This window comes from Colossoma macropomum, unplaced genomic scaffold, assembly GCF_904425465.1.
Source record: "Colossoma macropomum unplaced genomic scaffold, Colossoma_macropomum, whole genome shotgun sequence".
Classification (NCBI taxonomy): domain Eukaryota; kingdom Metazoa; phylum Chordata; class Actinopteri; order Characiformes; family Serrasalmidae; genus Colossoma; species Colossoma macropomum.
The window spans coordinates 9,149,511-9,175,806 of NW_023494802.1; the positions used below are offsets into that span (position 1 = coordinate 9,149,511).

General features: G+C 38.4%; 1 protein-coding gene across 4 annotated transcripts in view; it reads right to left on the minus strand.

The window, feature by feature from the left end:
* Positions 1–171: 171 nt before the first annotated feature.
* The window catches only part of pik3cd (phosphatidylinositol-4,5-bisphosphate 3-kinase, catalytic subunit delta), a 29,296-nt gene continuing 3,171 nt past the window's right edge, over positions 172–26,296 (minus strand). For all 4 annotated transcript variants that reach the window (XM_036591784.1, XM_036591788.1, XM_036591787.1 and 1 more), the window contains exons 3-23: positions 26,038–26,266; positions 25,499–25,725; positions 23,254–23,433; positions 21,598–21,753; positions 20,256–20,345; positions 18,340–18,558; positions 16,251–16,347; positions 15,939–16,069; positions 15,744–15,794; positions 15,452–15,619; positions 13,044–13,165; positions 11,160–11,303; positions 10,977–11,076; positions 10,434–10,615; positions 9,438–9,547; positions 9,238–9,316; positions 8,143–8,310; positions 4,535–4,658; positions 4,065–4,210; positions 2,173–2,305; positions 172–1,917 (exon numbers count right to left, since the gene is read on the minus strand). In XM_036591784.1, the coding sequence (XP_036447677.1) occupies positions 1,783–1,917; positions 2,173–2,305; positions 4,065–4,210; positions 4,535–4,658; positions 8,143–8,310; positions 9,238–9,316; positions 9,438–9,547; positions 10,434–10,615; positions 10,977–11,076; positions 11,160–11,303; positions 13,044–13,165; positions 15,452–15,619; positions 15,744–15,794; positions 15,939–16,069; positions 16,251–16,347; positions 18,340–18,558; positions 20,256–20,345; positions 21,598–21,753; positions 23,254–23,433; positions 25,499–25,725; positions 26,038–26,266 (2,991 nt within the window). In that variant the 3' untranslated portion in view covers positions 172–1,782. The remainder of the gene's footprint in view (positions 1,918–2,172; positions 2,306–4,064; positions 4,211–4,534; positions 4,659–8,142; positions 8,311–9,237; positions 9,317–9,437; positions 9,548–10,433; positions 10,616–10,976; positions 11,077–11,159; positions 11,304–13,043; positions 13,166–15,451; positions 15,620–15,743; positions 15,795–15,938; positions 16,070–16,250; positions 16,348–18,339; positions 18,559–20,255; positions 20,346–21,597; positions 21,754–23,253; positions 23,434–25,498; positions 25,726–26,037; positions 26,267–26,296) is intronic.

Consider the following 26,296-nt stretch of genomic DNA (forward strand, 5'->3'; position numbering starts at 1 on the left):
ATTTGTTTACATTTTAATGATTAAATGAATAAATTCAAAATTTTTTTGAAAAAAATGAAGTATTCTTTTGTAATATAGTCAGGCTGTGGCCCAAGTACACCAGCGTTAGTGTATTACATAGAATAACACAAGGCGGAAACACCACACACTCGATGAATCAAGAAAGTTTGTCTGGATTTCTTTATGACATTCAAAGCATTTGTTTAACAAACTATGCGCTGTACATAGAGCAACACCTTGCACTCAAGGATTGCACAGAGAATGCCACACTTGTTAAAAAACAAACAAAAAAAACATTAGGCACATACTAAAGGCATAACTGCAAACTCCAGTTTCAGACCTTCTCTGGCCCTTTGAAGAGAAATGCAAAAGAAATTGAGGGTGCAGTGATTGCTACGTAGGCGGAGAATAAGTTTCACATTTGTAACTGTTACACACTTGTAACTATTTTTATTATTCCCTCAGTTTTGGCTACCAGAGTTCTTAGCGCAAAGAAAGTGATTAGGTTCATAAGAATCATATCAATGATAGTTCATTCGAAACGCCCTTCGTTCCAAATCTCAATCTTTCTTTGATTGCTGAATTAACTCCCCCGACATACTCCACCAACTCCAAACTACAGAAAGTACCCAAAGTGGTGAACACTGAGTGGCATTCATGAAAAGCATTGGCTTCATCCTTAAAAAAAGCAAGATTTACAACCAAAATAACAAATATACACATCTGCACTTAAATATTGAGAAAAGACCAGGACTGTCCTATCTTACACAAGCTCATTGTAAAACAGCAGTGACCAAAAGTGTTTGAGTGCAGTTACTCTTCAACATAGGCACATATTGTTTACAAGTGCAACTGTTAAAAAAAACAAAACAAAAACAAAAACAAACAAATCTTTAAAATAACATGACAAATTCAGTATCTTTCAACTTGCCCTGAAGTTTACCATAGAGGTAGATCAATTAAACTGATCTGTTTTCATGGAGTGCACACATCCTCAGTAAAGCGTGGAACAGCGCAGGCCAACGCTGGCCTGGACAGCAGGCCCTAAAGTGTCCAGCTCCTAATAAAAGCCATGTACTTCATTTCACAGGCCAAGCACATCCAACAAATAAAGAAGGTTCACTTCTGCTTTGCCACAACAAAAAACATAATCTCATCTGCACAATTATGAATAATCTCATGAATTTCCCTTTGTACACATAATTAAAAATTATAATCCAAAATACTGCTCAAAACTTTAAATACCAAATACAAGACACAAAAAAGAAATATGTACAACCAAAACATTCAAGTACAAATATAGATAAAGTAAAAGTTAAAAAATTAATGTAAACTATATGAAACACAGGATGTGTTTCTTTCTTCTGGCCAGTAGTCAATCTTCTCTGTACAACTAGAAGTCATAAATACATAAATGCTTTCAGATCACAATATTTCAGAGCTTTTCCCAGTGCCTCGAACAGTAATAGAGCATCAGGTCAGTAACAGCATTTAAATTAGTGGCAGACCAATGATTACATTTGTTAAATTTGTGGCTTGTTTTGTTTTTGGATCCATTTTCCAATGTTTTTCCACACAAACTATTAAATTCATAAATACATAATACATTTTACAGGCATAGACCTTCACCGAGCAGATTGTGAAGACGTTTACCATAAAACAAAGCAAACTAAAAAGACCAACAGAACAATTTCCACTCTTCTAGAAGCTGCTTCAGTTCAAATCCTGGCTTAGAAATGACTCCTGCTGATTCATAGAAGCTTCTCCTGGACTTGCCACCATTCACCTGTTGTCTTTGGCAAAAGTGTGCACCATCCAGTTTACCTTCGTCTTCCAGCTTTCTCGGAGAGCTTCGTTGAACTTCACTTTAAAGTTCTTCAGTGCCTCCTCCTCAGATTTGCCCAGTGCTAAGGAGTCCTTAAGGAACAGGAGAAAAACTCAGTCAGTTCCAGAAATGTTACCATTTAATCACCAAACTAAGGCAACTTATTCACATCACCATCTGTTTCTCATGATGCCAGAGCAAACCTTCAGATTAATCATCTCTCCTCAAGGTCTGTTCAAACAGGAATCCTGTACATCTCGCAGTAGGTAGCCGTGGAGGTTTCTTACCATTAGATATGTTTGGTATGTACTGTGCTTCTTTTACTGAAGGCCTTCAGTGGCTCTTACCTTTAAGTACTGAATGTCTTTGGAGGAGCTGAGCTCAGGAAGCCCTGCAGCTCTCATCAAGGCAAACAGGTTCACGAACAGAGTTCCGTTCCGACAAAGGATCTTATAGGCTTGTTCACAGCATTCACGAAATCTGTAGAACACATGCAAGATGTTTTTTACTTATGAACTTGATAATACAAACATTCAACCCTATATATATAACCTATATATATATATATATATATATCAACCTTTATGAAAATGAGCTACTATATAATATATAAATATATTTATATGTATATATACACACATATATGCATAAATGTGAGCAATAACTGATATGTCAAGCTTGAATGAATTTTTTGATGTGTTTTGGGTCATTATTTGGGTCATTGGGTCTTTGTGAAAGGTCCACCCATGGCCAAGTTTCAACCTTCTGGCAGAGACATAGGATCCACAATTAGAATGCTTACTTTGAATGTAGCACTTTATTTGATTCATGATTCATGTTTGATTCATGTAAAATGCCAGTTTGGCCCATTAAAGAGCAAATGAATGTTGTTTTTGTTGCAACTTTGGCCAATAGAAAGTACAGGAAATGGGCTAATGTGTTTCATGTGTTCATTTATGCCACACAGTGGGAGTTTTGGTTTATAAAAGCTGATGAGATTAGTTGAGAAAAAAAAACTAATACTACTAATACACACACATTCTAAGCTGCTTATGCTCCTGGGTCACGGGGGAGCTGGAGCCTATCCCAGCAGTCACTGGGTGGAAGGCTTATACTAATAATGCTAATAATAAAGAATTTTATTTATATAGCACTTGTAATTTTAGTTACAAAATCTCAGATTGCTTTACATAGGATATAGTTCATAAGATGAACCTTAAAGTTCAAATGAAATTATTATGAATTCTTAAATCAATTATACACTGTAGAACAAGTATAGACTTATTAAGGTAGTAAGCTATCAGTGCGTACGTCAACATTATGTTAAATGGTTCTCGTGTGGATGTGGGCAGCCACTACAAAGTCTAAACCACTTTTCATGGTTCTTGAATTTTCAGGGGAAGTGATGGGGAACAGGAAGGAACAGAGATCTGGAGGAAGGCACTGTGGATACGCTGCATTAATCACATATATTAAAACTGCACATGTCTGCTTTTAGCCTCTTTACAATTCAAGCATCCTAGTGATAGTGGACATGATGAAGGGCAGTGCCAACATGGTGAGACATTAGCAGGAGAGGAGAGGGAATGCCACTGCAGACCATTTCTCTCTCACTGTCTTCACCATTGTGAAGGGCGCAGCAGGATACCACCCAAATTCCCAAAAGGGACTTTAAGCTTTAACTAATGCATCTATTCTGCTTTTCTACTTCAGCCTGTATCAGTTATGACATCCAGAAACAAAGTCACAGATCAGTGTAATGGTGCATAATCTGAGGGTTTCGTCCAGCTCACAAAGAAAAGGAATATCTGAGTGGTATATTTCCCCTTACTGACCAAATGTATCCCCAAATTTCCAGTTCTATCACAAGCCAATTAGCATTGTGAAAACGGTTCACAGGTTATAAGCCAGCATTACTCATTTTTTGCTTTAAGGAAATGGTTCAGCAAAAAATGAAATGTACAGTTTTCCTCTAAACCCAAATATAGTCATTCAGCCAAGACATGTTTGATGTCCAGATTTTGATTCTTGAGTTTAGCACTGGAGCCACGAGACTAACGTTGCTAACAAACACCAGTAGCCAACAAAATTAAAACATCTTTTTACCTGATAAAACCTTCCAACCCAAAGGGGAAATATAACAGCAATTCAGTGGTGCATCTGAGGCTGATGCTAAACAGGCTGTATAACTAAACCTGTACTGTGAGTAAAACATTTTACGGTAGGGTCGTGTACTGACCGTTCAAACTTCTCACTGTTGTTGGTCCGTCCTTGCTGAATTACATGGACAAAGTCATATGTCAGAATGAAAGGCACACGTTCTCTGTTGATCCCAAACTTTGCCTTGAAGTTTCCCAGAAAATGCCCAAAATCTATATGGAATAACTGCAAAAGACAGAAATTAAAGGACAGAAAAACATCCCAATGTTTAGAAAAGGACTATATACACAGTATACAAGTACTAGCTTCTAGGAACTTCTGGGAAGACCTTACACAAGCATGGCTGATACTACATTTGGTCTGAAGGTACATCTCCTTGAGGAACGTTGGTGACCACTGTATTTAAAAATGTTTTTCCACCCTATTACTAATCTATTCACAGAATTCTGCACTCTTGTGCCTCCTGGTGGTGTGCAATATTACTGCAGAAGCCTATTATTTCTTAACAAATTTGTCCCGACTACTGGTGTTTGAGTATTTTCTTCCTACCTGGCCATTCTCCCTGATCATGATGTTGTCGCTGTGGCGATCTCCAATACCCAGAACATATGTAGCTACACAGTAGCCTGCACAGGACAGCGTGAACTCCTCAATGGCCTGGTCCAGCTTATCCCTGTTTTTGAAGAGGAGATCATTTTGAAAAGGATTCATTTTGTCATTTCATTTTAAACTAGTCAAATAATACTATTGTTGTTTTTCTCTTGTTTCTTGTTTCTGTTGTTTCTCTGTCAATGTGTCTTATATGCACAGACAAACACACTCATACACATAGACTCAGATGCTGACTCACAGGAAGTTCTCTTTGACTTATCAGTTAAACATTTTCACAGGGAGCTATGGATGAATCTTTTTATTGTAAGCGATGAGACTTCATGTCTCACTCGAGGGACATTCTTTTAAAGGGCCCGTATCAGAGACAGCCAAATTTCTCTGTTTTTTTTTTTTTTAAGAAAAGAGTTTGATACAGTACATACACACTGTTAAAGTTTCAAAAATGTACCTGTTCACTTGCAAAAACAACTGCAAAAATAGCTTGTTGCTATATATATATATTTGTTCCTCATTTAAAAGCAGTTCAGGATGTATGTGTGTGTGTGTGTGTATATATATTTATTTACACACACACACACACACACACACACACACACACACACACACACACACATATATATATATATATATATATATATATATATATATATATATATATATATATATATATATATATATATATATATATATATATACATACACACACATACACACAGACATATACATACACACACATACACACAACATAGCCTGTTTATGGGCAAAGAAGTAGTTAAATGGTGATGTAAAAATAAATAATGACTATTTTTGGCACACAAACCTTCAGGGAAGAAAAATGAAGTAGGAGAAAAATATAGCACATGGACCCTTTAAAAACACAATGTAATAAAATTGCAGGTTAATATTTAATGAGTCTCCCTGCTGCGCTACATTCCTCACACTGCAACCTTCACATTCATTACTGCATAGATACACACTGAGTGCAGAAAACACTACAACAGTCAAAAACATACTTTAATGTGCCTTTGCCTTCTGCACTTGGACTCTGCCAAAAGCATCCAAAACAACCAGTGGTTACGCATAACAGCTGTGCAAGTATTTGAAATATTTAGCACTTCTCCTGAAGCATATTTGTTCTCAGTCCACAGACAAATGCCTGATAAATAATAGATAATGCTTAACAAAGACACATTTGCCTGTAATCAACAGCTCTTTAGCGATCCTCGCTCTCAAACTCAGATGTGCCTCACACTTCTGCATTTGCAGCAAGCATGAGCCTAGTGTTTATCACATCAGCCACGTCTCCTGGGAGCGGACTGGATACTTCTGCGATGGGAATAAGGCTCCTGTTTCATAGGAGCAATCAATGGCCTTCCCGTCCAACATCCACTACCAACAGGAAAAACAATCCAATAAAATGCAGCTCATCTGTGGACTTCAACAAAGTTTGGAAAAAATGTTTCCCATATATAATAAGCACAGTCCGATGCCTGTAGCATATTATTGCTGCAATATCTTTTGTGTATGTTAAAGGGGACTTCCACTGATTTTTTTTTAAACTTGCCATAATTAAATGGTTAAGATGTCACTGTCAGAATTGTCCATAGTGGTTGTGATATGAACCAGACGTCTGAAGCATTTAACGCCTCTAAAAGCTCCCTCGCATAAAGTTTTTACACAAAAATGGTTATAAATATGTGGCCTGATGCCTCAGACATTGTTTTACAATAGTTTTCAAAAGAGCCTAAAAACGAGAAAAGAGACTAAAACATGCTTTTTAAAATTTCTTCGCGGCAAAGAGGTATGTACAGGTCATTGTAAGGCAAAATAGTCTCCATAGAAAACGTCATTAACTTTTATTCAAATTTACCTCTCTTACCATCGTCAACATTGTCTTTATTATTGTTATTACTGTTATTATACACATGATGACCTCTGGTTCGTATTAATACCACTGTAAAGAAATCTGCTTCAGCATGTTTCTCTACAATGCACTATTTCACTTAAAACCACTCTGAATGACTTTGTTTACATCTCAACAACAGAATTATGTCAAAATGTTGAAAAATCGGTGGAATTCCCCTTTAATGTAACCAGGTTTTATTCTAACTAGCTCTGAGCCATTGCTATTGGTCCATTCGTCATATTATAATGTTCACATACTCTTCATGACTGCGTTCTGGAGTTTATTCCTCTAGAAAATGTTGTGGTCAGTTTATCCAATTTGTCACCATTATATGAGAGGGTTTTGTAGAGCAGTTCTTTTGGTTCTGATAGGTTTTTATTTTCAAGTGAAAATGTTTGAGGAAAGAAGTCCCCTTAGAATAGCTCCAAAAGGCCCCCATAAGCATGCTGCCCATTACTTTAATTTGCATTATAAAAACACAAAGTTGTTCACCGGAGTTTCGCTGACTTGCTAGCATTAGCACTGCAGGTTAGCTAAGGTGATCATTAGCTAGAATTAGGCTGCATTTTTATTCCTTTTGTATGTGAGTTTTGCAGCTCAGCAGAGTTACATAAACATGGACACTAATCATTTGACATTAGTTTTCATAATATCATTATGTAATTAAGATAATGACTGTATATATTACCTTAATGACCAAATAAAGTAATTACACCCTTTTTTGAAAAATGCAAAGGCTGGAAAAAAAATTATAAATCATACACTATTTGAAATCATGACACTGACACACAACACAGATTTTCATTTTTGTGCTACAACAACAAAATGAGCTGCTGTTCTGATTTTCCACCTACCACTGTGTTGGTTTATGATCATTTGCAAATGTGGTTTTGCTACACAGTAATGGACCCTGTTTAATGGGCAGGGGGTCTTCCCCCCCTCTTTACTTATACATGTGCACGATATGGCAGTCCATGCACATTCTTTGTGGAACTGAGAAGTGGCACTGCCTGCTTCATAAGTGATAAGAAATCAGAGTATGATAAATGATAAAAGAATTTACCACAGAGCTCAGCACAGTATCTCCCAAACCGCTGAGGCTGGGGGTTAACACTATGTCTATCACCACCGGGACTTTCAGAGCCAGCCTGATCACCGCAGGCTTCCTGAGCAAGTCATACCAAAATACTGGACCCAGTGAACCCAGAAAACTGCAGTGATAGGGTGCAAAACCACCTTTCTGTGCTCATACTTACAGGGGTCATCAGTGTCAGTCCTGAAGGGCTGGAGTCCAGCACAGTTTGGTGACTAGTGATTAACTAATGAGGTGAATCAGGTGTTTCTGAGCACAGAAATCAAACCAAGCTGTCCTGGACTAAGGATCCTGCCCTGCTCTTATAGTAGTGAATTCAGAACGGCAGTTGTCAAAGTCAGCCAGTTTGCACATGGACTCCTTGAGCTCAGCTGTGGTTTGAGTATGACTCAGTCTAAGAGCTGCTCTCTGCAGCCTTGCTGACAAACAGCGCAGGCTGGAGTGGTGATAGTGGGTAACAGAGCTAAATTAGTGCATCATTCTAGGATCGCAGCTACAGTGAGGTATACAGCAAATACCAAGAACTCTCGGGTGTGATGCACTCACCCTGGGTTCTTGGACTTCAGCCAGTTCAGAAGAGCGTCTTTGTTGAAGGCAGCAGTGGCGGCACTGTTGCTGTTGTTTCTCTGGATGTTGGCGATGGTGTCCGAGCTTTTCACCACCTCGATGACGCCCGTCTTATTCCCGGTGGACAAGCAGCCATACGGGATCATTCTGTCTCGCCCAAAGAGAGAAAGACATACGAGTTGAGTGAAACTGGGACACTGGTAGTGATGGGCAATAGAAACTAAAATTTATATCATGGAAATTATCACTGGACAGTACAGTGATGTCACGATTCACATAGAAGTTACATTGTATTGTTCTACGCTTTTGTCCAATGTAAGATTATATATGTTTTGCTCAAAAGAATGAGAAAAGAAGAAAAAAGGAAAACCTACAATGCACACGGCTTATCTGAGTTAACAGTGTAAAAAGTTTTTAAATTTATTATTAATGTTACATTTCCTAGACACTGGCACCTTCATTCTCACACTTTCCATTTGTGTTGAATAGGCATTTTACCAACAAACTCAAATTACAGCTAAATTCAACCCAATTCATGCAAGGTATGCAGTGATTTCATATTAGGTCCTAAAACATGACCTAACATCTGTGGTTGACACCAATACCGATTTTTTGGGGGTAAAAATGATTATTATTTGATTATTTTTTATTTAGACTTTGTTTAACCAGGGTAGTTACATTTAGATTCAAATCTCTTTTCAAGTGAAGTGAGCCCTGTCCAAGAAGGCAATCAATGATAAGCAAACATAATGATACAATTTTTTAACACTTGTATTTGTATAAAATCGGTCAAGAAGATAAACTGCTCTAATTTCAAATGTTTCAGCAGGTCATTCGAAGTTGAATAGACAAATAAGAGGGAAGCTGACTGATAATAGCTTTGTATACAAAAATAATCCAGTGTGTTTGTCTTCATGCTGAAAGTGGAGGTCAAACAGTCATTTCATAGAGTTAACAGTGATGAATTGACTGCCTAGCATGTTATGGACATGTTATTCATATTAAATAACTCAACTGAAACATCAGTCAGGCTCTACATCATGTGCTTAGACCTTTTGCTGCACAAATACAAACCTGAGGTCCAGCCCTTCAGTCTTCCACAGAATGTCCATTAGCTGAATCATCTGAAGGGTCAGCATATCTTGTCGCAGATCTGAAAACACCACAAAAAAGGGTCAATATGAGTATTAATGTGTGGGAGAAAAACTGATATGTATGTCTAGGTGAGAGATCTTTGACATTAATATAGAAAACAAGGACTTTTTCATGCCTACCATCTCCATTCTTGAAGATAATGCCCACGGTGTCTGCCTGCACCCACTTGTTCTTGTACATCAGCCAGAGGGGTTTCATCTTAGAGTCCATAAACTTACACTTCTCTGTGCTGTGGAGAAAATTACAAATGATGCTTTTAAAAACACCAAAAACCCCAGAAACACCTGAAAACGGTTATTTCTACTATACATTTCACCTGTTAATCACTACAACACTATATAAAATACAACGGAAGAAGAGAAAATGTTTGTGTGGGACTCCGGCTATCACTAACATCTTAACATTATCACAGTTCCAGTCATTCATGCTATCTGCACCATCCTGTATATAACAACAGGAAAACAATATTACTCAGCTGAAAACCAACAAAAACCGGTCTTTGATTAAAAACACTTTAAAAAACCAATAAAAACGAATCAGGGTAAGCGTCACTAGCAATGAAATAGATGAGTGAAACGGAAATAAATACTACAATATTCCCCAGTGTATATGTAATAATGTCACTGTCAATAGAACACTGGCAATAATTGGTCAAATATATATACATATTCATATTGTATGCAAATGTTTGGGTGCCCCGGTCAAATAACAAACTCAAAGTCAAAATAAGTTAACATATTATATATTCTATGTTTTTGTTATATGTTAAACACAGCAAATACATAGAAATTGCCATATTTTGTTTTCCCTAACAAAACATGGAATTCCACACACACACACACACACACACACACACACACACACACACACACACACACATATATATATATATAAAAAAGTTACAAGATTTTATTCTAAGTCATTTTAGACCATCTCTACTGGTCCATTCATTATGAAATTTTGACACAGTACAAATGGCAGCTGCCAGTTTCAAATTATGTAAAGAAATGAAAACGGTAAAAAAATTGAGATACAAGGTTTTGTATCTCAGACAGTGACAATACATATAAACAATGCACTGTGCTGTGTGGGGTCTGCTGCACAGTGAGCCGTACCAGATTTCGGAGAGGATGATGTTGGGGTTGAGGGGGGACACAATGTCGGAAAGCGCCTCCAAGTATGTGTCCTGTTTAATGCAGAGCTTCATATCTTCTGTGATCTGTGACCTGGACGCTGACTTCTGACTGCCTGACTTTACAAAGTCATTCAGAGCCTTCATCTTATTCAGAGCTTCGTTCTGCAGAGGGAACAGAATATCCATGTTTATACACTCTCAGCAACATGCACTATTGTACAGTGTTGAGTCTTTAGTCTTTAAGCATACAAAATTGAGAGTTCTGTCAAACCAAAGAAACTGAGGCATGCAGTTCTGCACTACAGTGTATTATATAACATGACCAATAACATATTAAATCCTAGTTTTAGTCCAGAACGCCCCTTTTAGTTACTATTTGATACTGAATTGATCCAAAATTTTAAGGCAGCCAGTTACTTCCTTTTTTACAACAGCAAACCATTTTTTCAGTTTATTTAAATAAAGTGCAGCAAATAATTAAAGCACTAATAAACCCTAGAAGGAGCTTCTCTGCTCTACCCACCTGCTTCATTAGGCTCTTTATATGGTAGATGCTTCCTCTGCAGTAGGCTTCCAGGATAAGGCCAAATCTCAGACTGACAGAGGATACATGCATTTCTGACCTTCAGGGAAAAATAAACAGTTCAGTCGATCTTGTGGAGCAGCTAATGTGTGGAACAAGAACCATTCTGGAGCAAGAGTGTACCTGAGGTGCCAGTACAAGAAGTGGCCTATCTTCTTATTAGACAGAGCTCTCTCCAGGAGGAAAGTGGTTAAGTCACAGTCCAGGTAGGACTCATATTTTAGAACCTGCACCAGCTGCAGAAGGTACTGAAATAGCTCATCATCACTGTTGAAAAAAAGAAAAATGATACAATGTCATACAGAATGAAACGTTTCACACGACTTTATGGCATTGCTTTCTGGTGTCGACCAGAAGAGGATGGGTTCCCCTTTTGAGTCTTGGTTCCTCTCAAAGTTTCTTCCTCTTGCTCTTAGACAGTTTTCCTTGCCACTGTCATCATTGGCAACGCTCATGGTGGCTCGGACCCAGATTTTCTGTAAAGCTTGTAAAAAGCGCTATATAAATTTGACTTGACTTAACTCTTAAATTCCAAGCCATAAAGTGACTATTGCTTGCTTTTAATCTCTTTCTCATTCCTTTAATAACTTTTTTTTAATGCTGTTGTTATGTTTATTCTGATATGTCTAGACCACTTGTGCTTTGCTTCTTTAAGAGAAACTATCATTCCGAACAAGAAAAATGAATAGGAGCATATGTCTCTTCACTTTTATGGTTACTCAGATGAACCAAACCAACAAGCATTTCCATAGCAATCTAAATTTGTGAAGAGGCTTACACAGAAACTACCACAGTGCATCCAACAGTAAAGGCAGCAGGGTTCTTCTTTTATATAGACATAGAAAACACGGTAGCACACAGAAAACTCCAATTCCACATGATGATCCATTATAATGTCCGGTGTGGTCATGCACACATAATAACTACTACAGAGGCAGATTTTGACGAGTCAAAGAGAACAAAGCCAAAGTGTCTGAACGTATCACTGGCAAGACGTCTGGTCAGACAAGGGTTTAAGGAATAGCTATAGGAAATAGAGAAATACTAACATGACAGACAAAGAATAAAAGTTAGCAGGCCATTCAATTGGGACATGTCAATATTAGCCTTTTTAGCTGAACTTCCTCTTTGAAATGACATAGTGAAACCATCTAAAACCAGAAATGACAAATGACATTAAAATGTATTTGAAAAACAACACCAAACTAGGCCTGTACAAGCCTAAAAGGGCTGGTTTGCTGTCTTGCTTCCTAGCTGTTGATATTTAGTACCTTCCAAGTTAGCTTGATCTTAAATAAACAAATACTCACCGTTCCCCTCTTAAGGTGTTATTACACCAGTCACAAGTTAGAACTTTTGCTATTTTCCTAAGACCTACTATGTATTTCAATATATGCATTTTCTGATTTATTTTATGTACAATCCAACGGATAAAAATGAACCATTATGTCTGCTTGTTGCGACGTAAACATATTATAGTCAAAGCTAACAACTACGATCGGTTCAACTATCTGCGATCAGGCTATTACGTAATAATTATGACAGTCCTACATTATACAATATATGAATGAAATGCAATGAAACAATAACTTAGTTCACAACTATGGAGGTCTGAGGGTGGTTGTGTTGTAAAGGCCTCCAGTCTGGTACTTCTCTCCATTAACTAGGTGTGACAGGTTTGACCACTTAAGGGAGGGGTGCACTTTAAAAACACGAGAAGAGAGGGACTTCGCTAGAGAAGGCTGAGCGACACTGAGCTGTGTGGTAATATAACCAAACCCTAGAAGGATAATTTAAGTTCTGTCGTCATTTATGCTTGAAAAAAACATCTGCCATATTCTCTCGTACTTGGTCTCTGAGTGTTCTTGAGCCCCTGCTTGGGTTTTTGGTCACAACCCCTTCGCAGGACAGATGCAAACTATTTGAGAGCTCTGCAAGATAACAGTTCAAAGAAAAGCTGTGAGATGAAAGTAACGGTGGCGTGGTGGCAGTAGCGCAGGCACCTACCGCAGTTTCCTGAGGCAGCGGATGGTGAAGGAGCGGACGTGGGGGTCAGGGAAGCTGTAGTCCAGCAGCTCCAGAGCATGCAAGGCTGGCAGGTCTGGCCATTTCCGGAGCAAACACACCATCTGAAACAAAGGCCGACTCGTCATTGATAGCTCTATTTGTATGAGCTGGTATTAATAGTATTACTGCAATGAAGATAAACTGTATTAAAACTGTATACATTTTTGTGGGCATTAAAGGAGAATTCTACTGATTTTTCAAAATTTCTGCATAATTGAATCATCAAAGTCACTCAGAGTGGTTTGATGTAAAACGCATTACAGAGAAGCATATGAACTCGGATTTCTTTATAGTGGTGGTGATGGGAACCAGGGTCGCGATGTCTACAACTCAAATATAGCCATTTTATTTACTATCCAAAATGACCACTCAACCTACACGTGCTTTCTGAGTTTTTATATGTAATGCTGATGATGGTAAAATAGTGCTTTAATCGAGGAAAAATAAGCTTTCTTTGGGGACTATTTTGTCGTATATCACAATAACTTTCTGTGAGTTCACTTTTACAGGCATTAAACACAGACGTCTGGTTCCTATCACCACCACTGTGACCAATTCTGACTCTAAGTTGCTCCAGAACAGAGCATTTCACATCAAACCATGTGTTTGACTGTGTTTATATCTAAACAATTTATTTATGCAAAAATTAAATTTATCACTGGAATTCCCCTTTAATTTATGTGTACATTTGTACTGAATATTGGTGACAACTTCAGACTGGACTAATTCATTTCTGGCTTACGTATATTATCACTGTCATGTCAAAACCTCCATTTAAAAAGCCATCTTTCCTTTACATTATGTGAACACTTGATGATGAATAGGCCAAATAGATCACAATTTTGTGATGAATAAACCAGTCATACTAAACGTACATTAATGTAACATTTAGTTATTTCTCTTATACAGTTGTCATTTCTGAGATATGACAGTGACAATATAATCTTAATCAAATGAAAATAACAGATATACATTACTGTGCAAAAGTCCTGGGAAATGATATATTAAGCAGTTTATCTGGGCAGTACATGTTTATTAGATATTAGATTAAATACAAATAAACAATATATTGTGATTTTAAGGCAGTGCGTTACTTTAAACGTGTCCAAAGCTCTCCTTGAGGAAGCCCAGTATTCACAGTTACCATCCAACACCTGCTTTAGATAATTAGTCTTCCATTAAATTAAGTCAGCTGCTGCTGGTGGAATTTGATGAGTCCATGCAATGTCTGAGTGCAGCAAGAAGTCAGGAATTGTATTCTTCTAACCAACATATTAATAACACTGTGTGATGTGATGATGTTAGCTGGGTGTTTCTTCCTGTGGGCTAGTACAGCAATTGAGTAGTATGAGCATGATAGCTGACTTAGATGCTCATCTTGAGGGAAGATTCCCTTTAAAAATGGGTTATTTTGAAGCTTAGTAGTTTTTAAGAGCAAACATCAAACTGGTCTCGGTCAATACTCAAGGTTTCTTTATAGGTATTGAAAAAGAAAAGGTGTTTTTTGGGCCATCTCTAATACTAATATATGGTGTTTTTATTGCTGAGATAAGTAGTTTTAAACAATTTCATGAGTACCTAAGACGTTCATTGTTCTGCAAAAGTCTTATCTAAACACAATTATTATGTTTTTGTCAGTAAAACTATATTTAACAATAGAATAAATACAAACATATAAATATATAGATATAAAACTAACAAGAATATCTTGTTTCCAAAGTAGTTGATCTCTTGTGAGCTAGTCTGAAGACCAAGTTCAAGATTTCTCTTAGATGCTTCCAACCACTGCATGTTGGTAAATTTCACGGGCAGCACAAAGGATTGAATTTAATGATGCTAAACCAGGTATTTCGTAATACTTTACAAATATTACTAAATGTCCTTGAGGAGAAGTTTGGACATGTTTAAATAAATACTTTGGCAGGCATTAAATCACTACTTATTTTATTAATGTTATTTGTATTTTCATTTCAAAAATAGTTTTTATTGTCGTTTCATTTCAAACTGCTGTACATCCACTTGCCACAATTTTGGATATAACAACTTTTTGAAAAGAATAACAGCTGACGTATAACAGAAAACACTGTTTTACTTCTGTAATAAAGGTTAATTAATCATAATATAGCTCTAATATTTCTTGTATATCATGAAGAAATAGAACATTTGTGAAAGTGCTCTACATGGTGTTTTCGTAATGAAATTCATTTATTCTAATTAGTGTTTTGAAAAAGTAAAGCTCACTGCGCAGATAAACAGCTGTTTAAATATACATTTATAACTTTCGCACAGTACTGTAAATCATGAATAACACCCCAACGCGCTCCAGACAGCGCTGTTGACTGCAGTACCTGGGCCACATCCTCATGTTTATTCCACTTGGTGATGAGGAGGAGTTTGGAGAGGCTCTCTGGGTAATGTGCTCTCACCTCCCCACGCAACTTCCACAGCAGCTCTTTCTCATCCTCAAAGAACTCGGTGTGGTTTTTATTGTCCACTATCTCTTTCAGTTTCAGATGCTGAGCACAGCAGTGAGAGATGCCACAGCGTAAGTGTATGGTACATGTGGTAAGCAGCTACATATCACACAGTCTATATACAAATTCTGGTAATAAACTCATGCAAAGAAGGGAACCTTCTCACCTCCTCTTTCGAAGCGTTGATCTTCTCGCCATTTCGCTCAGCTTCATTCAACTAAACAATGAGAGAACGTAAGCTGGAGGAACTGAAAACATATATTTCATAAACTGAAATGTTAGGCTAATATAATGCTAAGCTATCATTTAATGTAAGGTTAGTGAGACACGGTTAGTATATCGCAGATTGGGCATTATTTACCTTTTCAAGCGGTGGGTAGTAGAGGGGATGGGGTCTGAAGCTGGAGAAGCGAATGAGGAGGCCAGCAGTGCTGTCGATGTTGGGGTTCCTCTCTACTGTCCCCATAGGATTCAGCAGATCTCCTTTATCATCTACAAAGAGAATATTATTAATAAAAATCAATAGTATTTTTTTTAGCCAGTAATTACATTTCATCACATCTCTAAGCAAACTGTCCTTAAAGTCTTATTCAGGCCTACTAATAGAAGGTTAGCAACATTTAAATGGACCTAAAATGTTCAGCTGCTTTAAATGAAGCACATCAGGACTCACCTGGAGCTGAAGGCCAGGTTGACAATAAGAACTCTCCAGTCTTCAGCTGGTCCTTGTAGTCAAACACCATTGTGTTCACCCAGGCCAAAGGGCAGTCCTGAGAGACAGAGTTCATTTGGATTCACATTAACCATGAACACATGAACCATAAACGCTCTACTCTGCTCCGGAACACTTCACTCGTGTAAAGAAATCATTATCTGAGATACTGACGAAGAGGAGAAAAGTTAGTTTTGGTTTAGGATCTTCAATCAAAATCTAGTTATAGCAGGATGTCTTATGCTTATGATATGTATCTCAGTGTCATAATTGCCATGGACATAAAATAAGGTTTAATTTCTGAAAATGTTTGTAATAACTAGGGCTGTAAAAATGCACTGATGCATTGTGATCTATCAATCTGGTGATGGTGATTAAACTTGTTACAATCAAATAAATATTGTGGTATTTGAAAAATGTTATCCAGATAAAGAACTAGTTATTACTCTAGCAGTAAAATTAAGGTAGTACGACAAAGGCCATAGCCCTACAACACATCCTTTGACGTTAGGTCAGAACAGAAGTTTGGGATTAAAGGGAAATTCCACCAATCGTTCAAAATCTCTGCATAATTAAATGGTTAAGATGTAAACAAAGTGATTAGACTTGGTACAATAATTTCAATCAGATTTAAGAACGAATGCACTAATGGTGCAATGATTTCAGTACGTACTGAAAAATCTAATTTAAAACAAGTGTATAGAAATTTTAAATGTATGTCTCTACTAAGCGTCTTTCATAGAAACCAATGTCAATGGCCAAATCTGGGGCATTTATTATTACTTCTATTCATCTGAACACAGCAATCTGTGTAGTTAATAAGTACAGCTCTGTAGAGTTTAGACACTTTTAACACTCAAAATAGCTTAAACTGCATTGAATCTTAAACATCGAAAATCACTGGATGAATCTTGACTTGATTTGAAAATTATACTGAACTTGAAAATAGTGCAAACATTAACATATTAACATTAACATATTCACATATTCACTCCTCATTTCTGCATTTCAGTTGCACTGCTATTCAGTGTATTTTAAAAAAACAACTCTGAAATGTACCAATGTAATCAAATCAAAACAAATTATGGTGCAATTTGCTATTTCATGATATACTGAATCATTTCCTAAAAAATCGCAATCTAATCTAACTGAACTGGTCAGATATTTACACCATATTATTCATAGTATTCATGATTTAATCCTCTTGTATCTACCAGCTTTAAATACTGCAATTACCTTCATTTCAAAGGTGTTGTATAAGTACAACTGACCACAAAATATTCAAGCACAACATGAAAAATGTATGATTTTAAGTTGAATATTGAAATTTTCACAGATCCCATCAAGATTACAGTACGTGAGTAACCGAAATCCACACAGACACAATAAATTTCACTGTAAACAAGGCGTAGCTACTCCCACCAGTGCTTAAAATAAGCGTTTACAGACAGAGAGGCAGAGAGGCAGACAGAAAGACAATTCTCATTTCCTCGCCGCTGGCCCAGGCAGACTTCTCTACCCATTCTATGAAAGGGAAGTGTCAGAGAAAGCAGAAGTTGAGCAGGTTGGTTGGAGCCACTGCACACACCATAAACAAATACACACACACAGGCACCTGGAGACTAAGCCTGTGGCTCCAGCTGCCCCGTCTACTGTAGGAAAATGACTCGTCCTCTGAGGTGAGCAGGGTTAAAGGGGGTTTTGATTTGACTATCGCTGTGCACTGACTGGCACATAACATATTTGCAAACCTTGCAAATAAACCCAAAGATAGCATCTATTAATTATGTAGTGGGATTCATTTTTCACTGGTCAGTCTAAAGCAGGACTGCCCATAGTTAGACCCGTGAGAACATTTGATTCAAATTTGTTGAATGATTTGAACTCATTAAAGTCTGTTTTTTGAAGTATTTCAGTAACAAAATATAGTATAAGTAAAAAACATCATTTGTGGCCCACGGCCCATTGCAAAAAGAGCACTTTGGTCCACCAAGACAAAAAGGTTGGACATTCCTGGTCTAAGACATTTTGCTGCTCCTTTGATACTTACAGCCTTTTTCTTCTTCTTGGTGGAGCGCTGCTTCTTGGTCTTCTCTAAGACGCCATAGAGGGCGAAGCAGAGGCGACTCATACGAGGAAGGTCACAGAGGTTGATCTCGAACATCAGTTTCTGGTCCCACACAGGATCTGAACACACGCTGACCTCACTGCTGGTTACCACCTTGCAGAGGAGCTCGCTTCCATGGAAGAGACCGGCCTGTACCACCAGCTGAGGCAATAAAACATTAGTGCCGAGTCATGCAGTGAAATTAAATCATTGCGTTATTTGAGGTTATCATGATAAATACTGCAGTGTTTTAAAAACGGTTTCCAGATAAAGTACTACTCATCGCTCTAGTAGTAAAAGCTGCGTTTAGAGGGAGAAACAAGGCAGTGCAGCGAAGGTCGCAGCCCTACAGCACATCCTTCAACATTAGGCCAGAACAGAACTTTGGGATTAAAGGGGAATTCCACCAATGTTTTGAAATGTCTGCATAATTCAATGGTTAAGATGTAAACAGAGTCTTTCAAAGTGACTTTGTTCCATTGTATAGAAATTTCTTGAGTCAGAATGGTTCACAGTAGTGATGATGGGAACCAGACGTCCAAAGCATTAATGCCTCTAAAAGCTCCCTCACTCATAGTTCTTCCATGAAAAGGCTACAAATACTTTGAGACAGTTTTATGCTAGTTTTAAGATTAGGTTTAGGGCTAAAATGTATTTTTAATCCTTTCATGGCAAAGAGGTACAATGCAGGAACAACACCCACTGGTCATTTTGGACTGAAAATACCATGGCTATATTTGCATTGTAGACATTTTGACATCCTGTCTTCACAGCTGTAAAAACAGAGTTGGTAAGTTTCTCTGCAAAAAAAAACCTTTTCAAGTCAAACCTGAATGGCTTTGTTTACATGTCAATGACTGAATTATGTAGAAATATTTTTTAAAAGTTGGAATTCCCCTTTAACTGTAGGCAAATGTTTATGCAAATTGAGGAACTGAAAATCTGTTTAACTGACTCACTGACTAAATGTATGGATAACTGAATCAAATAAATTCAATATGAGTGAGCTCATAATTAAGCCCCCTCAAAAAAAAAAAGGGCATGATTTCTACAGACCACCGCTGAGCTGAACCCTTGGCCACATGCCCCAGTTTTATCATTACCCAGCCTAGAACACCCTCCGCGATAGGAAAAAGGAAATATTTCAGTGAGTGTTTCCCCCCAAGGCTATCATGAAGAACCTCCGTCTGCCCGCAGCAGCAGACACGACTGGTAATTGTATGACAAGCCAAATTTATCTGCAGTCACGGGAAGAACAGCCGGAAATGAACAGGCACTCGAGGCATAAGAAAGTGAAGATTAGCATAATGGACAGAGGCCAGTCACTTATCTTCTCCAGCCGTTCATATTCCATTTTATGTGAATGAAAATCTGCACACATCTCAATTATTGCGTCATCTTTCTACCTGAAGTGCTTAGTTACTTTTCTCATTTCATTAAAAAAAATAATGAAACTGTCTCGTTTTCACAACTTCAACTCAGACACCAGAAGAATGAATAACCCTGACAGTTTTCACTTCGTCAAGAGAAGCGACCCACCCCCAATGACTTTTCACTTCTCTGACAAGCCAAAAAAAAAGAGATGCAAGTGGTGAGTGTGAGCAACACTGCTGTCCTTTTCTAAGAATCTAGGCCCAAGAGAGCGTTGAAAGCCAGATAGTCACTCCCCACTTCCTGTTTTGATGTTTTACTCAACCGCTTCTGATGAATTATGGGAAATATGTGGTCAGGGTCACATGACCACACTTCAAGATTTCACCCCTCGCCGCCTGCTACGGTTAGAAGCATAGTAAACAACCACATCAGAATCATAGTGACAATAAACACTAATAAATATGGTGGGAACGCAACAGGCATACCTTCATGCTTTCGTCCGCGTTGACCCGAGAGCCCTGCAGCAGGTGAATGTAGAACGGTTCGTGAATGGACCACAGCGATGTTGTGTTTTGCTGTTGAAAGAATGCAGAGAACATGGGTTCAGTTATTGGAAAAGGCGTGTACAAAAACAATCCAAATCCAGAGTGAATTTCTGATATGGGACCAGAAAATCATCTTTATTTTTGCATCGTAAAGCTTTGAGGGCATAAAAAACATCTAAAGTGTTAATGCTTAGTCGTTTCCTTCTTGACACCCGGGACGTATAAGTAGTGGGTGTAGGAAGGCTTATTTTTCTCAATTACAGAGAAAACAAGACTAAAGGCATGAAAGAAGAGGAACTAACACAGTATGAAACCAGGGCTTTTTTACCAAAGCCACTCTCAGGTTAACTAGAGTATCCATCTGCTCCCAAAGAGCACAACAACATAGTTCAGCACATACTGAAATATGTTCACCTGAGGGGTAAAGGCAGTTAGTCACAAGCTTTCACAACAATGAAATTCATTCAGTCACTTTCACTAATAGGAAATAATACGTGACTAAACATTACAATATTAAATTCTCTTATTCAGCTTAACCCCTAAACGCCAAAGAACTACTGGCAGTTCCAGAATTCCACTGCTCACTCACGATTAGTCAAATCGCTGTTCCAGAATAATCCAGAGTTGTTGTTCAATAATAAGTCTTAGAGGGCCCGTGTAATGTAAAATCAAATTTCTCACTTTTTTTTAATAAAATAGTTTGATGTAGTATGCGAACACTAAAATTTCAAACTGTTCTGTTCATGCTACAGTCCATTCAGTGCATAAGTGGAAACTAAGTTGCAAATACAGCCCGTTTTGAATTCAACATTTTTGTGATGTCACAAAAACCAACTAATTTCCATAAATTCAGCCCTTCAAACGTGCATGTTTATGCTGAAACAGGCCGGCCTATCAGAACAGAGCGCATTTACATATTTTAGTCTTAAATACACAGAAAATGATCAGTAAAAATTGGATTATAACCCTTTTTGGTGCATAAAACCACACAAATTTCATAAGTGGACTTTGGGGAAAAAAAGTAAAATGCAAGAAGAATGTATGGGCCCTTTAAGATAACAAACTAAATAATAAGTCTGGACTTATTTAGATTATTTAGAGGCCTTATTATTGAAAGGTTAAAGCATATTTGTGTCAAAGGGAGTAAAAGTAAAGGATTCTGAGCGCTGCGTTCTGCAAAGCGAGTTCTCGGAAAGCCAGTGTGTTTAACACCAGTAAGATGAGGAAGAAGATTCTTGTTAATAACATATGGGTTTTTTTTGGTGCTATAACCCTCTCTCACCTTCTTCAGAGGCAGAGGCGGAGGTTTAGACAGAGAGCGGCTCTTGGAGACTTGGCTACTCAGGCTGCCCTGCTCCTCCTGGTACTTAGTGATAGTGGAGTGGTGCACCATGGTCAAATGTGGAGTCTGGCCTCCGTACAAACACGAGAAAATGTACTGGAATGGTAACAGGCAGAAAAGGGAAGAAAGTGTGAAGGGGACAGTGGAAAACCTCAACGGAGATAAATGTCCAATAACAGCAGCAATACACATTATCATAATACACATTCTAATGTAACTTTTTCTGAGGTTTGCAACAAACTGACAAGCAAAACAGCAAGAACACAATTAAAAAGGCCATCTTTTTTTTTCAAGAAATGACAGTGTAAGATGAACAGGGCGGAAAAGGTTAATGGCATACAGTTACTATAGACTTACTACAGAAAAGGCGCCAGAAATGGTTCCAAAAATTAAAGATCCTTCACATATAAAGGTTCTATAGCAGTTTAAGGGTTCTTTGTAGAACCTTTCCATTACATAATCCTTTATAAAAATATTCTCTAAAGAATCCTCCTATAAAAAGGTTCTATAGGAACCCAAAAGTGGTTTTTCTGTGGCATTGCGCACAGAACATTTTGTCACCTTTATTTTTTCAGAGCGTACACTGGTGGGTGTTGTTGTTTACAGGCTCTCTATAGAAACATTTTATTCCAAAATGCATTTACACTGTTGGCAGTGGGCTTTACACATACAACAAGTATCAGTGCTATATTTAATAATACCAGCTGTATTAAAGAAATGAAACCTCAGCTGCTATTTTTTACAAAACTCATATCCAAAATTGTTATAAATGGATATATAGCATTTCGGAATGAACCTCTTTAACAGTTTTAAATGTGTTTCAGAAGTACTGATGATATCCATGATAGCCAGGAAATCATATAATTTATGCAATTTCTAACAATATTAAACAATATCTTCTGTCTAATGTCCAGTTCACTTTCTGACAGAAAGGGCTTTATGACTGGGAATCTCCTTCACCACAGAAGGCTGGGTGATCGGGGGGTGCAGTGACCGAGAGGTTTACCTTGCTCCCTTACTCACCGACCGAAAACAGGCCCAGCACCAGACTCATCAGCATCAAACCCTGCAGCCTGTTCATTTAGTTAGTGTAATGCAGCTCAAATCACATTACTCCCTGTGTAGTTGACTTTTAAAAGCCTAGTAGAGGCGCATGACTCATCTCTGCAGGTACCGGCAGTTTCTATATCAACAACTGTCTCAGCACCGTCATTCCCCTCTGTTACTGCACACTGGATTCAACTCAAGACAGACGGGAGCTTGAAAGGCCACCACCGTAGCAACGTTTTAATCGAAAATGTACTAATGATGCAGAAAAACAAAGAGACAGCAGGACTATTCAGGGGGAGATGAAGTCAAACTCTGAACCATTAGCCCAAATAAGCTCTTCTATGAATTTTCACAGATATAAACTTTTAGGCAAACCCACTGTGTTACCCTCTTTAGACTTGCTTTATTTACCGCTTCCCCTTTCTTTAGTACTCTTTTCCAAAACAAAATCTCACGTCTCCCCTCCCTCAGCAAACCTCAAAGAGAATTTAAAGGGGCACGCATTATGCTGAGGACAGAAAAAATAAAAAGCATCAGCCCACTCACTTTAAACTGGCACAGTGGGTTTTTCCCATAGATGAACTCCCACCTCCCGTTGACCTGCAGGGTGTAGTCCTCTGGTTTCTCCTGCTTGACTGGCCGAAAAACTGTGGCTTTTTTCTTGAGTGCGCTCCGCATTAGGACCACTGGCATGTCCTGTGGGTCCAGCTGCAGCATGAAGCTCTCCTGCGGACCAGTGAGGGTTATGTGTGAAAACTGCTTTAACAACAGAGTAAAGTACGAGCTTTAGCTCATAAACCTCAAAGGCCTGTATGTGAGTCCAAACTGTAATCCTTCCCTCTTATAACCACTTGCATATAAGTTTCAAAGAAGTTACTAAATAATTCACATTTACAGCAGATGTAATAGCAGTTCTCAAACAATAAACTTTAATAACAAATGATAAGCCTAGTCAAGGGGTTAAAGTAAGGATGCAATGATACCGAATGGCTGGGACAATATGATGACTGGTTATTAACATTTTGCTTCCAATTCCAGACTGATATTTACTTTTTTTGCATTTTAAAACAAGTTCACTATAGTCCACAAATGAAATACAGTGAGCGTAAAACAGGTTAAACTCTAAAGACGGATTACTGACTGATGTAACACAGCCAGGACAGCTAAATCAGACATGACAATTATCATAAACTAGGGCTGTCAAAGTTAACACGTTAACGATTAACAGCACTAACAACATTGCATTTTTTCTAGTTTGATCCTTTGAATCACCCATAGTAGCACAAGCTGAAGCCCAGCTGATTATGCGCTGTATGTTGCTATTAAAGAATCTACCATTTTAGCCTCTCATTCAAGAACAGGTTTTAAAAGGTTTCTAAATATATAAAATGTATATTATAGTTGTATATGCACCAGATGTGCACAATTAAAAAACAGAAGTTTTTTTCTAAATACACAATCGGCAAACATTATTTTAAGTTATTTTAAGTTGGCTGATCTCTGTTGCAATTTTAGGATGTAAATAACATGAGTCAGATAAGTGCACTCATGCTGTATACACTTATACCAAAATATCCTATGCATAATTATCATGCTAAATCCAGTTTCCTCTTACTTTCGATCCAGTATGTTATTAGATTTATGTAATTTAAATGAATGATTTTTCATTTAAGAATCTAAACTGTCAGATTGGCTCATTAAGAAGTAAATAATGCCATGTATATTGCAACTTTTGGCCTGCAAAAAAGGCCAAAAAATAGGCCATCGATGCATCCGTAATATATTCACAGACCTTTTACGTTATTTACCTGATGCTTTTAACCAGAGCCACTTACAATGGTTGAGGAAAGCAGTGTTAGGAGTCTTGCCCAAGTACTCTAATAGCAGTGGTGCTCCTGCCCAGACAGGAGATCAAACCCAAAATCATCCATGTGTGGGGTTGTGGTGTTATTCACTACACTATTTACTTGAGTAAGTTGGGAAGAATGAAAATGCCTAGCAATAGTGATGACACATGTATCAGTGCATAGACAGGCTGAAAATAGGGTACGAAATTATCAGTGATAATTTCAGTATCGGATAGATAATCAAATTCAAATTTTCCCTTTTGTCGAACGTATCAGCTGCCGATACATCGTGCATCCCTACCTTAAAACGAGAAACAGGGCCGAAAGGACTATTGGTAACGGGAACCCAGTCACAAAGCGACCAAGATGTTTTTACACAAGATCTTCTCACTCACAAAAAGAGAGTTAGGATTTTGATCTTCTTCTAGTGATATTAGCTGGCATTTAAAACAGCAAGAACATGTGCTGGACTTTTTCCTCTGACTGCAATCACACTCTCTCCCGGGTCTCTCTCAGTCTTATTGTACAGTAGGAAAGCAAAGTTCGAGGTGCATGGTAGTGTAGGTGGGGGATTCACAGGCAGCGTGTTGTTGTATAAATATACTACCTTACACAATCTCTCACTCGGGAAATCTGGGTCACCAAGCCCCATATGTAACTGCTGATGCCTCTCCTTGACATTACCACTGACTCAAATGTCTTTTAAGTGCTCAAACTGTGATGTCAAGTCCACTCAAAGTATGTCAGTCTAAAATTAGTTCTTTGCATGTTTAGCACCAGAATATTCAAAGTGACAAAAGCAAGATAAACACGCTGGAAGCGGCTGTGGCACAGACAAAGCAGGCCAGCTACACCGTCAAGGGCATGAATACTTAAATAATTAAACCACAGCAGGGATGTAATGCGAAACAAAACAGATGGGCATGCAGCATAGAGTGACTCACCTCGCTGGCCTCAAACTTGACGTTGATAAAGATCTTTTTAACGCTGCGAGATTTCCCACTCTGCGCCGCTCTGGAGAACGGCTCTAAGTCGCAGGGAAAGTTGTACTCCATCCACTGGTGCCATGGCAACCGCTGCCGGTCTTGAGCCTTCTCCTCGCAGAAGGAGCGCATTTTTGTTCGGAATTCAGCCACCTCGTGGTTCTTCTGGGCATCAAACTCATGCAGACCTAGAAGTACCAAACACAGGCAAGACTTCAACCACCTACTGGGAGCAACAGGATCGTGAAAAGTGGCAACAATGAGTGTCAGTTACTTTTCTTTGAGTAGCTTTGAGAGGAACTTCAGAACGAGACGATGCTTCGACAGCTTTCTACATTTGGCTATATTCCATGATCGTAAGTTTCGAAGCTATGTCTGACGGCTGCCCACACAATCAGAAAAACTTGGCTGCACTGATGTGCTGAGCAAGTGCTCTACACTGGAGTCATCGTGAGTTGGCAGAAAGCAGTGGACCTGCTGGTAAAAAAGATGTAGCTGACCTTTCCCTATGAGCAGGCTGATCTGTGTGTTGATGAGCTTCTCCACCCGGTCTCCCTCACGGGCCACCAGCCGGAGCACAGGCATGAAGGGCTGGACGTCACATAGACGCCTCTGCTCGTCCTCCAGCTCCTCCCGCTCCGCCGTCCGGTTGATGCAGGTGAACACATAGGCGTCGGGGTCACTCAGGACACTGAAGAGAGGCTCACTCCTGGCGTGCTTCCACACCATCTGAGACACATTCAGCCAGTTAGAATTACA